General features: G+C 42.4%; 1 protein-coding gene across 1 annotated transcript; it reads left to right on the plus strand.

Annotated features, from left to right (window-relative positions):
- TMEM177 (transmembrane protein 177) lies at positions 1-936 on the plus strand. The gene has a single exon (XM_006868744.1). It carries the CDS (start codon positions 1-3, stop codon positions 934-936), a length of 936 nt encoding a protein of 311 aa, XP_006868806.1.
- Positions 937-17299: the final 16363 nt, after the last annotated feature.

The raw sequence follows: 17299 nt of genomic DNA on the forward strand, positions 1-17299 counted from the left end.
ATGGCTGGTCCCCTGTGGCGGGCTGCAGCATTTATACAGAGACACAGGACAAGCCTCTTGGTATCATCTTGCTCAGGCCTGTTTGGGGCTCAGGTCTCATACCACCTCATCCCAGATCCTTTGGTCCAATGGCTGTACCAGTACTGGCCCCAGGGCCAGCCAGCCCCACTCTCTTTAGAGCTACAGAGCCTCTTCCAAGAGGTCCTCCAGGACATGGGCATCCCCTCAGGTCACTGCTACAAGGCTTTCACCACCTTCACCTTCCAGCCTGTGAGTGCCGGCTTCCCCAGGCTCCCAGCTGGTGCTGTGGTGGGCATACCCGCCAGCTTCTTGGGTAGCCCAGTGACCAACACTGACCAGCCTGTGGTGGTACATGGGCAAAGAGTGGACTGGCACACTCCATCAGGCACCCGACTGAGAGATGCCCTGACCCTGTCCCATGATGCCCAGAAGTTTGCCTTGGCCCGGGAGGTGGTATACCTGGAGAGCAGTGCTGCTGTCCTGCAGAGCCTGCCCGCCCCAGCTTGTGTGGCAGGGACCTGGGCACTAGGTGTGGGTGTCAAGCAGGCACTGGGGCTCTATGGCGGCCCCATGAACTTGCGGGCTGCCTTCAACTTAATGGCAGCAGTGGTGGGCTTTGTGGTCTATGCTTTCGTCACAGACTCCCTCACTCATACTCTGGAAGGCTGGCTGGACCGTCGCACGGCTTCCCTGTCTAAGGCCTATGCCCAGGGGGGTGTGGAGTTCTATGAGAAGGTTCTGTCAGGCAACCTGGCTCTGCGCAGTCTCCTGGGCAAACATGGGGAGAAGCTGTATACACCCAGTGGGAACATCATCCCCAGACACTGGTTCCGTGTCAAACATCTACCCTATACAACCCGCCGGGACTCTGTGCTACAAATGTGGAGAAGGACGCTCAACCCAGGCCACTCCTGAGGGGTCATCACAAAGACAGTTCCAGTCCTGCAGCACCACGCTGCCATCGACAGCAACTCTCCATGCCCAGGTCCAAATCCACACAGGCTAACCCACCACTTGTAAACTCTAACCTTGGGCATACCCCTCTGTAGACCTGACCCTTGACCTCCTCAGTTGTAAAACATGATGAGAACTACATCACAGGACTGTAGAATTGTATAGAAGCTTCAATGGACAGATCATGAATACTTGACAGCATTCTGTAAATACGTGGGAGGTTCTTCTTTCTCCGTCTTTGAGTACCACAAGTTAGGGGCGTCTGGCAACAAACATCTCACCACTGGTGCTTGCAGAATAGATGTGAGTGAGAGCTGCCACACAATTTGTGAAATCCCAATTTGAGGTGAGGGTCTAAAGGAACTCCAGGTGTGGCACTATAGGATCACTGGACTGCAAACCACAAGGTCAGCTGTTGCTCATAAACTACCGGGATGCTTTGAGTCAGAATCGACTCGACAGCACTTAACATCAGTCAGGGTCCTGTGGATACAGGTAATGTACTCAGGAAGGTGTGGGCAGCCAGCAGCACTGCTGGGCCGCCAGAAAATCTGCGGGCTTCAATGCCTGGGGTGCGGGATGTGGAGGGAGTTCCCAGAACCTGGTGAAACCTGTAGCATGGGATACCTATACATGTAGGTAAAAGAACAAGCCATTGCAAATCCAAGGCCCTGCAGAGATGGAGCTTCGTATTGCAGCCCAGAGTTTGGTTAGGCCATAGAAAAGAGAGGGTAAGCTTGGTTCAGAGAGGGCAGTGGGGAGAGCAGGGGAGAGTGGGTCACAATTGGGGCCCCTGAGGAAGCTGCTTCCACACGCAACTTACTTATAGTGAGCCCTCAGGTGGTAGATGTAGCATGCCTCCACTTTTGATCTTTACCTTAGATAAGCATGCATGGATGGCTGGATGAGGTAGCACTCCAGCAAATGAATCTGAACTCAAAAGCGCTTCTTCACGGTTCCTCAAAATATCTGCCTGCTGCTGCTGTAAGTAGGTTACAAGGCCACATGGAGCCATCTAATTCTTGACTTACCCCAACCACTCAGTACTACAGGTAACAAGATGAAGGCATCAGGCATTCCTCCCCAGAGCCCCAGTGTGATGGGAGGTGGGGTTAGGAACGGGAATGGATGCCCTGTAACAGCTCTTGTCGTTTGCTCAATTTTCACTTTGGTGGGCTGTTCCCAGCCCCCACACATGCCCTACATGGCACTGAGGCTCACAGAACTCCCACACTGTACAATACCCCTCTACCTCTTGCTCAAATCCTTACTCTCCCAAGCCTTCACACGAATCTTCTCTCTGCCTCTCCCAGCTCTTGAAAATACAGATTGTTTTCTTTCTTAAAATCTTTAGGACATCACTTGCTTTCTGGCTAAGGCCCCATCTCCAAACCATCTGGTGTCTCACTTCCTCTGACTCTGGATTCTACGCTTGCCAGCCCCCTTGGTTCCTTAACAGCTTTCCCCTCCACATGGGACTCAATACTTGGTTTATCTTTTATCTGCATACTATCTCCCTGGCTTGCCCTTTGCTCAGTTATTTAGGGCTCTTGTTACAGTAAGTACTCCTGGACCTGAGGGGGCTCTAGCATCACTCCCTCCCATAATCTTTCCTGATCTCACAGTAGATACCATTATATGCACACCTCTTCCTAGTCCTAATTGTTAACTGAGTAAATTGTCGTGGAGTTAGTGATTGAACATCTTTGCTGAAATGTAATTCCGACAAGGTTGGGAGTTGCGTATCTTGCTTACTATATTCTCTCTATAATATTTGTTGAATAAATGAGCAGGTACCTTTATCTACAGCAGACAAAGCCTCAGCTCCCTGAAGTCTTCTGATCAGTTTTTGGAAGGCTGCAGGTTGCTCTGGGTGAGGTCATCATAGATTAATTACCTACTTCATGTTATATTGTCTTCCCAACTTGACGGCAGTTCCCAAGGGCAAGTTCTGTCCCATTCTTCCATAACTACTGACTTCAGTAGGACACCTGGAGACTTGGGTCACTTCCTGTAGGACAAAGATTACTCCTCATAGCACCAGGGGTATTAGGTGATATATTGTGGTCCTGTACAGAGATCTCTGATTCCAGAAAGGTTAACATGCCCTAGGTCTTTGCAACAGTGTCCCAAAGCAGATCTTACCACTTTCCTGTCATGTATGCTCTTGAGCACTTTACCAGGAATCCTTGGTGACCCATGGTCCCTGCACCTCCCAAGTCCATGGTTCTTTGGGCTTGATTGTGCAAAGAGAACAATCCCACACAGACCAAGACAATCAGATGTAACCAAAGGAGTTCAGGTGCTTGCACTGACTGAACAATGCTTACTGGCTCTGCCCATACCCAGTGTCTGTGGAGCAGAGCCCGCTCAGCCACATCTGGAGCAGGGCAGACACAGGAACACCCAATCCCCATGTATGCATACACAAGGACCCACAAAGACACAGAAGTCTTCACAGAGCAAGGCCTCCTATGCATCTCCTGCCGAACTAGATCCCTATAGTGATGTTTGTAAGACCTTTACTGTACTCTTAAGAGGCATTTATCTTCAAATTAGGATATAGTCCTGGTGTGGCACTATGGAATAATACACTGGACTGCAAAGTCGATGATTAAGATTCACTAGCCACTCCTTGGAAACCCTATACATGGTTGCTATGAGCCAGAACCCACTCAGTGGCACTTAACAACAACAGTGTTGTGTCCTGGAGTTCCGGTGTGGCTCTACAGAATAAGCACTGGACTGCTAATTGCAAGGTCAGTAGTTCAAACTCTTCAGAAACCCTAAACAGGGTCTTTGAATTGGAATCAACTCATTGGCACTTTAACCACTATCGTGTTAGTCTATTTTACACATGAGGAAATGACTCAGACATGAAAAAATTTCCCCATAGTCAAAGCTTTGTAAGTAGAACCAGAATTTGAAATGGACAGTCTGGTTCCAGACCCCATTCTCAAACTACCACATTTATCTTGAAGGGACTCTAAGGGCCCTTCTTTCCATGATGAATTAGAAGGACCTGCCCAGGCTCACCTCGTGTGGAAGCTCTTGCCGTTCTGGAATTCCAGGGGAGACCCTTCAGCCAACTGAAGAAAAAAGGGGCCACTCAATTGTTTAGCACTTAAATGGTTGTGGGGTCATTTTTGACTCAATCCTGTGTAGGGATTCTGAGGAGCGATTGAGTTTGAACCGACGACCTTGCAACCCAGTGCTTATCCTACAGTGCCACGCCACGACTCTGACTTAAAGGGTAATGGGGTGGGAAGCAGAGAATTAAGGTGATCTAGGAGAAAAACGTGGCATCAGGATTGGAGGAAGACTCATTAACAACCTGCGATTTGCAGATGATAAAACCTTGCTTGCTGAAAGTGAAGAGGACTTAAAAAAAACATTTACTGATGAAGATCAAAGAGCACAGCCTTTAATGTGGATGACATCTCAATATAAAGAAAACAAAAATCCTCACCACTGGACCAATAACTTTCTTATCAATGGAGAAAAGATTGAAGTTGTCAAGGAGTTAATTCTTGGAACAACTATCAACACTTAGGAAGTAGCAGTCAAGAAATCAAACGATGTATTGCATTAGGCAAATCTGCTACACAAGACTTTTTTAAAGTGTTGAAGAGCAAAGATGTCAGCTTAAGGACTCAGGTGTGCCTGACCCAAGCCATGATATTTCCAATTACCTCATATGCAGGTAAAAGCTGAACAGTGAGTAAGGAAGACCATAGAAGAATTGATGCTTTTGAGTTATGGTGTTGGAGGAGAATATTGAAAGTGCCATGGGCTGCCAAAAGGACCAATAGATCTGTTTTGGAAGAAGTGCAGCCAGAGTGCTCCTTGGAGGCCAGGATAGCCAAACTTTTTCTCTCATACTTCAGACATATTGTCAGAAGGGACCAGTCTCTGGAGAAGGATATCATGTTTGGTAAGGTGGTGGGTCAGAGAAAAAGAGGAAGACCCCCAACGAGATGGATTGGCCAAGTGGTAGCATCAATGGACTCAAGTGTGGCAACAGTAGTAAGGTTGTCCCGGGATCGGGCAGTGTTCCGTTCTGCTGTGCCAGTACCGACTGACTCAGTGGAACCAAATAACAACAACAGGAGGCTCCAGCAGAGAACAAGGCGTCCTTAGAAGACAAGGGGAGAGTAGAGACTGCACAGCCAGCCATGGGTTTAAGTCTGGGCCCTGCCACTGTAGCACAGAGATTTAAAGCAAGTCACTTCATATTTCTAATGATGAATTTCCTATCAAATGGAGATTGGTTTTCCCACCCACCCTTTTCTTAAACTGTGATAAAAAAAATTTGCCATTTTCATTAATTTTTTAAGTACCTATATCCTCGGAAACCCTGTACAGGGTCGCTATGGGTCGGACCCGACTCGATGGCACTTAACAACAACAACAACAACATATCCATAACTACATTCACAATGTTGTGTGATTGGTTATCACCGCTATTTGCAGAACTTTTTATTATCCCAAATGGTAATTCTGTACCCACTAGAGAATGTAGTCGTTAAGTGCCACTAAAGAATAACTCCCATTAAACAATCAAAGGTTGGTAGTTTAAGTACACCTAGAGGCACTTTGGAGTCCTAGTGTGGTGCTGCAGAATAATGCACTGGAACCCAAGGTCTGAGGTTCCAAACTCACCAGCTGCTCCTTGGAAACCCTATACAGGGTCGCTATGTGTCGGAACCAACTGTACAGCACTTGACAACAACAAAGGCACTCTGGAGTCCTGGTATGTCACTGCAAAATAAGCACTGGACTGCTAACCACAAAGTCGGCAGTTCAAACCCACCAACTTCTCTCAGCAACCTTAAACAGGGTTGCTATGAGTTGGAACCAACTCAATGGCATTTAATAACAACAGAGGCACTTTGGTAGGAATGCCTGGCAATGTACTTCCAAAATATTTGTTATTGAGGACTATGTAGTACAGCCCTGTGCTGACTCATATGGTTTGCCAGGAGTCAGAATGACCTTGTTGGCAACTGGTTTGTTTCTTTTTTTTAATTGCTGTGGCTTGAACTTTCAGTAGTATATTGAGTGTTGTTAGGTGCAATCTAGTTGGTTCCAACTCATATGCACAATAAAATGAATGTTGCCTGGTTCTATACCCTTTGACCATCTGGCCAAAGTACCAGAGGCAAAGTCTAACCTTCCTCACATCTAAGGAGCGTTATGGCTGCACATCCAACACAAGCTTTATTCATTCTTCAGTCAGTCCATGGTACTTTCAATATTCTTTATCAACACCATGAATAGAAGTGGCAAAGGTTGTTAGATGCCATGGAGTCAATTCCAATTCATACTGACCCTATACACAACAGAATGAAACACTTCCTGGTCTGGCACCATCCTCACAATTGTTAAGTTTGAGTCCATTGTTGCTGCCACTGTGCCAATCCATCTTCTTAGAAGCCTTCCTCTCTTTTTGCTGACCCTCCACTTTACCAAGCATGATGTCCTTTTCCAGAAACTGGTCCCTCCTGATGATATGTCCAAAACACTCAAAGTCTAGCCATCCTGGTTTCTAAGGGGCATTCTGACTTCCAGGACAGATTTGTTTGTTCTTCTGGCAGCCGGTGGTATTTTTATATTCTTCCCCAATACCATAATTCAAATGCATTGATTCTTCTACAGTCTTTCATATTCATTGCCCAGCTTTCACATGCATATTGAAAATACCATGGCTTATGTCAGTGCAACTTAGTCTTCAACTGACATCTTGGCTCTCTGATAGTTTAAAGAAGTCTTTTGCAGCAAATTTACGTAATGCAATCTACCTGTTTTTTGATTTCTTGATTGCTGCTTCCATGAGCATTGATTGTGTATCCAAGCAAATTGAAGTCTTTGATAACTTCAATCTTCTTTCCACTTCTGATGCTATTTATTGGTTCTGGAAACCACACAGACCACAGTTTGAGCCCACCAGCCGCTGTGCAGGAGAAAGATGAGTCTGCTCTCACCAAGAATTAAAGCCTTGGAAACCCTATACAGGGTGACTATGAAATGGAACTGACATAGTGGCACTTAACAACAATCTGTTGGTTGGTTGTGAGAATTTTTGTTTTGTTTACATTGAAGTGCAATCCTTACTAAGGACTGTTGTTTTTGATTTTCATCAGTAAGTATTTCAGGTTCTCTTTGCTTTCAGCAAGCAAGGTTGTATAATCTACATATTGCAGATTGTAAATGAGTTTTCCTCTAATCTGATGTTGTATTCTTCATATAATCCAGCTTCTCAGATTGTTCAGTGTGCAGATTTAATAAGCATGGTGGGAAGACATAACTCTGGTGCACATCTTTCCTGGTTTTAAACAATTCGGTATCCCCTTTTCTAATGACTGCTTCTTGGCCTTTGTACAGGTTCCTCATGAGCACAATTAAGTGTTCTGGAATACCCATCCTTCATAATGTTGTCCATACTTAGGATCCACACAATCAAAAGCCTTTGCATAATCAATAAATCACAAGTAAACGTCTTAGTGGTATTCTCTGCTTTCAGCCAAGGTCCATCTGACATCAGCAATGATATCCCTAGTGCCACATCCTCTTTTAAATCTGGTTTGAATTTCTGGTAACTCCCTATCAATGAAACTGCAATAAGATGTAAATTTTCTTCAGAAAAATTTTACTTTCATGTACTATCAATGATACTGTTCAATTCATTCCACATTCTGTTGGGTCACCTGTCTGGAATGGGTACAAATATGTAACTCTTCAAATCAGTTGGACAGGTAGCTGTCTTCCAAATTTTGTGACATAAATGAATGAAAGCCTTCAGTGCTACATGAGTTTGTTGAAACATTTCAATTTGTATTCCGTCAATTCCTAGAGACTTGATTTTTACCATTGCTTCTTGGGTTTCTTCATTCAATATTATCAGTCCTTGATCTGCTACCTCTTGAAATGACTGAACATCACTATTATTTTGGGGACACGGACTGTGTTCCTTCCATCTTATGTTGATGTTTCCAGCATCATTTGACATTTGGGCACAGAATCCTTGAATATAGCAAGCCAAGGCTTAAATTTTTTCTTCAGTTCTTTCAGTTTGAGAAATGCTGAGCATGTTTTTCCCTTTCGGTTTTCTAACTCCAGGTCTGTGCGCTTTTCATAATAATATTTGATTTTGTCTCTCAAACTGCCCTTTGAAATTTTCTGTTCAGCTCTTTTACTTCATCATTTCTTCCATTCACTTTAGCTTCTCAACACTCAAGAGCAAGTTTTAGAGTTTCTTCAGGCATCCACATTGGTCTTTTATTTCTTTCATATCTTTTTAATGAACTTTTGCTTTCTTCATATATTATGTTCTTGATGTCATCCCACAACTCATCTTGTCTTAGGTTATTAGTATCTAATGCATCAAATCTGTTCTTAAGGTGGTCTCTAAGTTCAGTTGGGATGTACTCAAGGTCTCCATACATTAAGTACTGAACTGTGAACCACAAAGATTACTGTTCAAGCCTTTCAGTCACTCCACAGAAAAACAGATGGAGCTTTCTGATTTTGTGAAGATTTACAGTCTTGGAAACCCTGTACAGGGTCGCTCTGAGTCTGCACCATCTCGACAGCACTTCACAACAACAACAACAAGATGATAATTTGGCTCTCGAAGAGTTTATTTCATTTTCTTCAGTTTCTGTCTAAATTTGCATATGAGCAATAGATGAGCTGTTCCACATTCAGCCCCTGGCCTTGGTTTGGCTGATGATATTGTGCTTTTCGCTGTCTCTTCCCACAGAAGAGCAGTAACTATAAAGAAATGGGAATAATGAAAATGTTGAACAATATCCCCTTTTGAATATTGTTCCATCACAAAAAATTAGATCAAATACTCTGATGGAAACATAGGGAGATATTTATTATAAATAGAAAATCTTAAAAATACATTAAGTGCTGTCTGTCTAATCACTACAGTAATGCAGACAGATACAGCCTGGGAGGACATTCACATAGTATGGTGTCGATATTAAAGTCATTCAAAAATCTCATTATGTTCTGCTTTGTATGAAATAGAAAAGCCTACACAGAGGGGCCCAGGAACCTACACCTCTCCCTGTATCAAGGTCTTAGCATCACTGATTTTTGCCCTGCAGCCTTGGGATGTGGCCAACCTCAAGTCTTTCAATTACTGTGTTAGCCTTTAAAATATGCTGCTCAAATCTGCTGTTGCAAGGAACAGAATTGAAGAAAACCTCAGCCTTTGCTTCTCTACATTTCTCACATTGAAGCTGCGGCCATGCTTCCCGTGGGCTGATTCCAGCCTGTGACTAAGCTTGTTGGCAGTTCTAATCCTGGCTCATTCTGGTGAGTTGTGGGATTCTTACAATGGTGATTGACTCAAGGACTTCCCAGAAGACTGGGCAGCCCTTTCTTAGAACTGCACTGAAGTTTGAAACTCATCCTATCTGATCCTCCTTTCTCAGATACCACATCTGCATTATGATAGGAAAGCTCTCTTATTCCAGCCTCCTTGAGCTTTCACAAGCATTTCCTCCAGTACATTACATATTCATATAATCCTATCTTGGTGTTTCTTTCTCAGAGATCCTAAACTAATAGTTACTTCCTAGTTCAGTCAGGTGTAGTATGAGGTCTGGGGACACACTCCTGCCACGTGGAAGTTGCAGTCCTGCAGAAGATTGCTGCAGTGAAGGTATGTGAAGGACAGGTAGTGTAGGAGCGCAGAGGAAGGGCACCTCAGTCAACCTTGGGCAGGAGGTTCTCAGCAAGTGGCCAGGGGCATTCACAGTAGAAGTTCCTAGAACTGAAACCGCTAAAGGTGAGTTGAAAGAAGTGAGTGATAATATTAAATACTATATGTGATTGTTGTTTTTACGTGCCATGGAGTCAGTTCCAAACCCTAGCGACCCTGTATAGAAATGGCTGACTTTGCAGTCCAGCACAGTAGCCTACAGTGCCACACCTGGACTCCACTTCCTTTTTCACTGTCCTTCTTTCTCATGCATATGAGGCGATGGGGAATACCATGGCTTGGATCAGGTGCACCTTAGTCCTCAAAGTGACATCTTTTTAACACTTTAAAGAGGTCTTTTACATCAGATTTACCCAATTTAGCATTGTTTGATTGTGGCGTTCTTTAGCTTTTAAATATTTTATTGTGTTTTTGGCAAAAGTGTATAAAACAAATTAGGTTTCTATGCATATTATTCAGGAGTGCAGTGGTTCTGTACAGTACTGTAAAGCACTGGGTTTCAAACCATAAGATCAGCGGTTCTAGCCCACCAGCTGCTCTGCGGGAGAAAGGTAAGGTTTTCCTCCCACAAAGATGGACAGACTTGGAAATCCTATACAGGGTCACTTTGCATTGAAACCAACCGAATGGTGCTTAACAACAACAAATTATTCAGTGACATTGGTTCATTTTCCACTTTGTCTCACTGTCATTTCCATTCTGGTTGTTCCATTTTCATTAATCTAGGCTTCCTCACTTTGCTTTAAAGTAAATGTTGACTATTTGATCTCATAGACAAGTAAATGATTTTTTTTTTTTCCAAGAAGCACAGCACTCATGGTGTGATACCTTTTGTTTTATAAGCCAGTCTGCTATTCAACTGAAAGGTGAGCTCCAAAAGTAATTTCAGTTCAAAGTTGAAAGGTTATCTAAGGGTAGTAGCCTCAGGGGTTCCTCTAGTCTCTACCAGTTTAGTAAGTCTGACTTCTTTCAAGAATTTGAGTTTTGTTCTACAATTTTCTCCCTTTCAGCCTGGATCCATCCATTGTGTCATTGGTCTGAACAGTCAGTAGCAGACATAGTGTAGCTCTTCTGGCTCAGGGTACATGAGGCAATGATTCAGGTGGGCAGTTAGCCCTGTAGACTCTTCTTCTCTGAGACTTTGGTTTCTTTTCGCTCCAGATGAATACAGACCAATACACAGATGTCACCTACCAAACTCAGATGTAGGATAAACTTTATGAACTGTGTTGTGACAACTGACCAAGTTGTCTCACAAGACTATGGTCTTAAGCCTTCTAATTCAGTAAAGCAATCCTATGAGGTGTTTGGTTAGGTCTGGCCAGTAATCATGACTATGCCCTTAATGTTGTTGTTATGTGCTGTGCAGTCGGTTCCAACTGATAGCAACCCTATACAGGGCTTCTGAGGCTGTAAATCTTTACGGGAGCAGAAAGCCTCCTCTTTCTCCCATGGAACAGCTGGTAGGTTCAAACTTCTGACCTTAAGATTCGTAACCACTATGCTACCAGAGCTCCTTATGTCCTTAATATGCTTTATTGTATATGTTGTTAAGTGCTGTCGAGTCGATTCTGATTCATAGCAACCCTAGATAGGGTTTCTGAAGATTTTTTTTAAATCTGGGGGAGCAGAAAACTTCATCTTTCTCCCAGAGTGCCCAGTAGGCTCAAACTGCTGACCTTGTGGTTCACAGTCCAGTGCTTGTCCTATGGAGCCACCACACTCCCTTATTATATATGTTGTTGGCAAGTGCTGTGCCATCGAGTTGGTTCCAACTTATAGAGTCCCTGTATAGGATTTCTGAGGAGCAGCTGGTAGGTTTAAACTTCCACCATTGCAATTAGCAGCCCAGTGCTTATCCTACAGCACTATTCCAGGACTCCATTATTATATATGAGGGGACTTCAAAAAGTTCATTGAAAAATGGGATGAAAAGATTACGGCCCCTTCCAAGACTGAAACTCAATGGTAATACATGAGCAGGCTTGTAATCTTGCTGGAGACCACGTTGGTCTACTGATGAGGGGAAGTGGGGGGAAAGCAGCAATGAAGATGTGGACTAAGTCTGACTATGTTCAATAGATGCCCATCAACCTGGAGTATGGTGAGACCTTGTTGGCCAGCAGTTCGGTGAGACCTGGGGACTCCTGAGCCTATGGGCAAGGACATAGTCATAGAGGGCTGGAGTAGAGAGTGAAGCATCCAGCTGATATGAAGTAAGGGGAGATGCACAAGAACACCTATACTTGCAGATAGTACCCCTTTGACCTATCTCCAATGGCTGGATAATCAGAATTCAACTAGAGGAAGAAAGAAGAGGAGAATACAAGTATAATATGCTACAACTTGATGACGTTGACCTATACTTATGGATGTACAGTAGCTTAAAATACCAACCAAAAGGGAAGGAAGCTTCACAGCAAGGATCATTTCCATCCCCTCTGTACACAGGGTTGACAGGAATGAGAAACTTAGACATTAGCTACCTTAAAAGGGACAGGAGCTATAAAGGTACAAAGTGACTGGCTTATGAGTTTTCAAGAGGGAGTTTAGTTTCAGAGGGTGTGGGGGAAGGTAGACTCTCCACTAAGTGGTTTTCAACCTGTCTAGGCAGGGCTGGTGAAAGAAGATGGGAATAAGTCTCTTGTGGTTCCGTAGTAATTGTTATCATGACTGATTGCAATTGTTGCAAATGTAAAGGTAGACATTTTGTAACAAAAAGAGGGGAGTAGTTGATCTTGCAGTCCAGGAGCAGAAGACCCTGGGACCATCAAGAGAGAAGAGAGGGACTGGAGTGTGGAACCTTATTCAAAGAAGCAGTGATACCAGAGATACAGGCAGAGACGATGACAAGGAGAGATGGAGCAGCTGGGGACTCTAGACTCATGGAGAGAGGGGGGCTGTATGCTGGTAGCTGGGGAGCAGGCTTGCAGGGTATGCCATTTGGGTGTTTGAATGATGGCATGTTCCTGAGGGTTTGGGTGGTTTGGGTGTACATCCAAAACAAACAAACAAACAAACAAACAAAAAATGGAATAGAAGCAAATGCTGTTGAATGATGCACGGAGGGGATTGTAATCATTGCAATGAAACAAAATATGATAAAATGAGTGTAAAGCTGATGCTCTCCCATGTAAACTATCACTCAATTCACAATAAAAACTTAAAAAAAACCCAAAACATAATGGAAATTTGACATGAACAATGTTAAGCCCCTTCATATAGATCCAGCACACAACTATGTATATGCATATACCTAAAGATACACCTATACATGGGCATGTATATAAACACATATACTTTCCTATACATACATATGGGAGTTCTGATGTGATGCTATAACATAAACACTGGATTGCTAACTGTAAGGTCAGTGGTTCAAAGCCACTAGTTGCTCCTTGGAAACCCTACACAGAGTTGTTCTGATTCAGAACTGACTCAGGCACACTCAACAACAACAATACACATACATGCATATGTATCTACTTATGTAACCACTGACATATTTTTGGTTGTTACTGCTGTTGTTACAAAATTGTATATGAGGGGGCTTCAAAAGTTAGTAGAAAAATTCCATTCTTTTAATTCCAGTTTTCCAGGAACTTTTAGAAACTCCCTCATATAGAATTTACTAATACTGCCCCTTATTTCTGTGTACATCTTAGTATCATTAACCTCTATCAAGTTGTGCACACTTTGCCCCCACGTTTGGTATTACCTTTCCCACCACCAGATAAACAAGTGTCCACAGAATTCCTTCTCCCTCCCCATCCCATCACTGGTAACCACCAGAAAGTATTGGTTTCTGTATACATACCTATCTTTGTCTTTTAAAATTAGTAGAATGATACAATATTTGTCCTTTTTGATTGATTTATGTCACTCGAGATAGCGTCCTTCAGATTCCTTCACGTATGTTTTGCAAAGTCATCATTCTTCTTTATAGCCACAGTTTGTTTATCCATTCACCCGTAGATGGGTAGTTAGGTTGTTTCTATCTTTTGCTGTTGTAAATAATATTGCAGTGAACATAGTTGTGCACATGTCTAGTTCTGTGACTGCTATTAGATCTTTAGGGTTGATACCTAGGAGTGGGAATGCTGGATCATAAGGTATTTCTTTTTCTAGTTTTTGAGGAAGTACCATACCATTTTCTATAGTAGTTGTACTCATTTACAATCCCACCAACAGTGGTAAGGGTTCCAATCTCCCTAAAACCTCACCAACATTTGCTATCTGTTGTTTGTTATTTAATCCAGGTCCATTTCTGCAGGGGTGAGATGGCATTTTGTTGTCATTTTTATTTGCATCTCTAATGACTAATGATAGTAATGATCGTGTGTTTGTTGGCCAGTTGAATTCTCTTTGTAGAAGTGTCTATTCATGTCCTTTGTCCATTTTTTTTTTTTAAATCAGATTGTTTGTCTTTGTGTTGATGAGTTCTTGAAGTTTTCTGTATATTACAGAGATTATACCCTTATCAGATATGTTGTTCCCAAATATTTTTTTCCTGGTCTGTAGGTTGGTTTTTTATTCTTTTGATAAAGAATTTTGATGAGCATAGTGATTAATTTGAGGATGACCCAGTTATCTAATTTGTTTTCTGTTGCTCATGCATTTGTAGTTATGTTTGATAATCTATTTCTGGAGGGAAAAAAAAAAAAAACTTGGTCCCATAGTTTTGTTCATATATTATCTTCCAAGAACTGTATAGTTTTAGCTTTAATATTTAGGCTTTTAAAATCTATTATGAGTTAATTTTTGTGTGTAGTCTGAGGTATAGAACCTATTTCATTTTTATGCAAATGGGTATCCAGTTTTGCCAGCACCCTTTGTTAAAAACCCTGTTTCTTCCCCCACTGTATGGACTTTGACCCCTGGGGCAAAAATCAGCTACCCACAAGTGGATGGATTTATGCTTGGATTCCCAACTCTATTCCATTGGTCTGTTATGGAAGTCACTTGATTTCTTGACTACTGCTACCACTGGCTGCATTAATTGTGGAACCAAGAAAAAGAAGTCCTTGACAACTACTGAACCACAAGGTTGGTTTGAACCACAAGGTCGATGTTTTAGACTCACCAGCCACTCCTTGGAAACCCTATACAAAGTCACTATGAGTCACAACTGATTCAACGGCACTTAGCAACAACAATCATGATATTGCTTATTGGTCCAGATTTTTGTTTTCTTTATGTTGAGGTGTAATCTATACTGAAAGCTCATAATCTATACTCAAACATAGCCCATTATGAGAACGGCAAAGCACAGGGCAATGCTTCATTCAATTGTGCATGTGATCACTGATCAGAACCAAATCAATGGCACCTAATAACAGCCACAACTAACCTTGAAACAGTGTTCTGTGGGTAAATATAAGGACAGATACACAGGCTGAATGCATATAGGAGGGAGAGTGGGAGTAAACCTACAAATATATAAGGATTTGGAAGAGGATAGTTGTACATGAAGGAGCCCTATAGTGTAGCAGTTTACACAGTGGACCAGGCAGATACTCCTCAGGAGAAGCACAAGACTTTCTGTTCCCATAAAGATTTAAAGCTTAGAAATCTCTATACAGGGTTCTCTGAGCCTGAACCGACTCCATGGCACACAGCCAGCTAGGCACCCATTTGTTCATGGGTATTACTTTGCTGAAAACCCACTTATGAATGTGGTAAAGCATACAGGGGCAAAGTGAAAAATAGCAACAACAACAAAAAGCTTAGATATTATCAAGCATCTTAAGGCAATGAGTTGCTGGACCTGGGGCTCAAGACCATAGTCTTAGGGGACACCATGGTCAGTTGGCATAACATAGTCCATAAAGACAGTGTTCTATATCCTACTTTGGTGAGTAGCAACTGGAATCTTAAAAGCAGTCATCTAGGGTGCAACTATTGGTCTCTTCATGTGCAGAAGAAAGAATAGTAATGAAAATTTGAAAATGATTGGAATCAGCTAGTCCAGTGGACCAGTGGAAAATGTGAACATCAATCACCATGATTCTGAGATCAGAAGAACTAGATGGTGCCCAGCTACCAACCAACTACTCTGAAAGGGATCACATTAGGAGGTCTTGGATAGAATGGAGAAAATGTGAGACAAACCTCAAAATTAGAAAAAAAAAGACCGAGCTTACTGGTCAGAAATAGACTTGAGGAACCAGAGACTATATGGTCTTCAACCATCCTTCAGCTCTAGAATGGGACTCACCCTCGTGGCCTAATTTTCACCCAAGCAGTAGATAGATTTCTGGTTGAGGAACAACAACACTAGCAAGGTATGCTCACCATGGAATGGTCAATCATTCAAGATCAAAAGGGCAACATTTACCTAAGGACAAAGTTGAGAAAGGATGGGGGAAGGGTGGGATGGAGGAAGTGGGGAAACTGTTGTTATATGGAGGGGTTACAATCACTGAGATGAAACAAAGTGTAGGATGTGTTCTATGTAAAACTGGTGAACTTTTCTGTAAACCTTTATTAAACTCACAATAAAAAGTTAAAAAAACAACCCCACAATAATATGACACTTATGTAATAGACACTTTACATATATTAGCTCATGTAATTTTCACAGCTATCCTATTATCCCCATTTTACAGATGGGGAGATCAAAGCATAAAGAGATTAAATAATTTATCCCAGCTTGACATGGGATCTGAACCCAGGCAGTCTTGCTGTAGCATCTGTGCTATGAACCATATACCATGTTAGCCTGGCTACGATTTGTCTGGCAGTTTGACATACTATGATGGCTTGCATGTCACTGTGATGCTGGAAGCTATGCCACCAGTATTTTAAATACCAGCAAGGTCACACCTGGTGAACAGGCTTCAGCTGCGCTCCCAGAGTAAGCCAGACTAGGAAGAAGGAGAAGTGGACTACTTCTAAATGTTCAGCCATGGAAAGCCATATGAACATCAGTGGAAGACTGTCAGCTATAGTACCAGAAGATGAGCCCCCAGGATGGAAAGCACTAAAAATACTACTGGAGTAGAGCTGCCTCCTCAAAGTAGAGTTGACAGTGATGACATGAATGGAATAAAGCTTTCAGGAACTTCATTTGATGATGAAACACAACTCAAAATTTAGGGAAACATCTGCAAACATCCATTAATAATCAGAACATGAAATGTATAAAGTGTGTATCTAGGCAAATTGAAAAGTATCAAAAATAAAATGGAACACATAAAGAGCAATACCCTAGGACACTACAGAGCTGAAATGGACTTTGATATTGGCCATTTTGAACCTGATAATCATGTGGTTTGCTATGATGAGAATGATAAATTCAAGAGGAATAGTGCTTTCATCACCAAAAAGAACATTTCAAGATTGGTCTTGAAGTATAATGCTGTCTGTGATAGGATAATATCAATATGCCTACAAGGAAGACCAGTTAATATCACTTATTTCAAATGTACACACCAAACAATAAAGCCAATAATGAAGAAGTGGAAGAATTCTACCTTCTTCTTCAATCTGAAATTGATCAAACATGCAATCAAGATCTATTGATAATTACTGGTGATTGAAATGAGAAAGTTGGAAACAGAGGAAGGATCATTAGTTGGAAAATAA

The sequence above is a fragment of the Chrysochloris asiatica genome, unplaced genomic scaffold (genome assembly GCF_000296735.1).
Source record: "Chrysochloris asiatica unplaced genomic scaffold, ChrAsi1.0 scaffold00123, whole genome shotgun sequence".
Taxonomy (NCBI): domain Eukaryota; kingdom Metazoa; phylum Chordata; class Mammalia; order Afrosoricida; family Chrysochloridae; genus Chrysochloris; species Chrysochloris asiatica.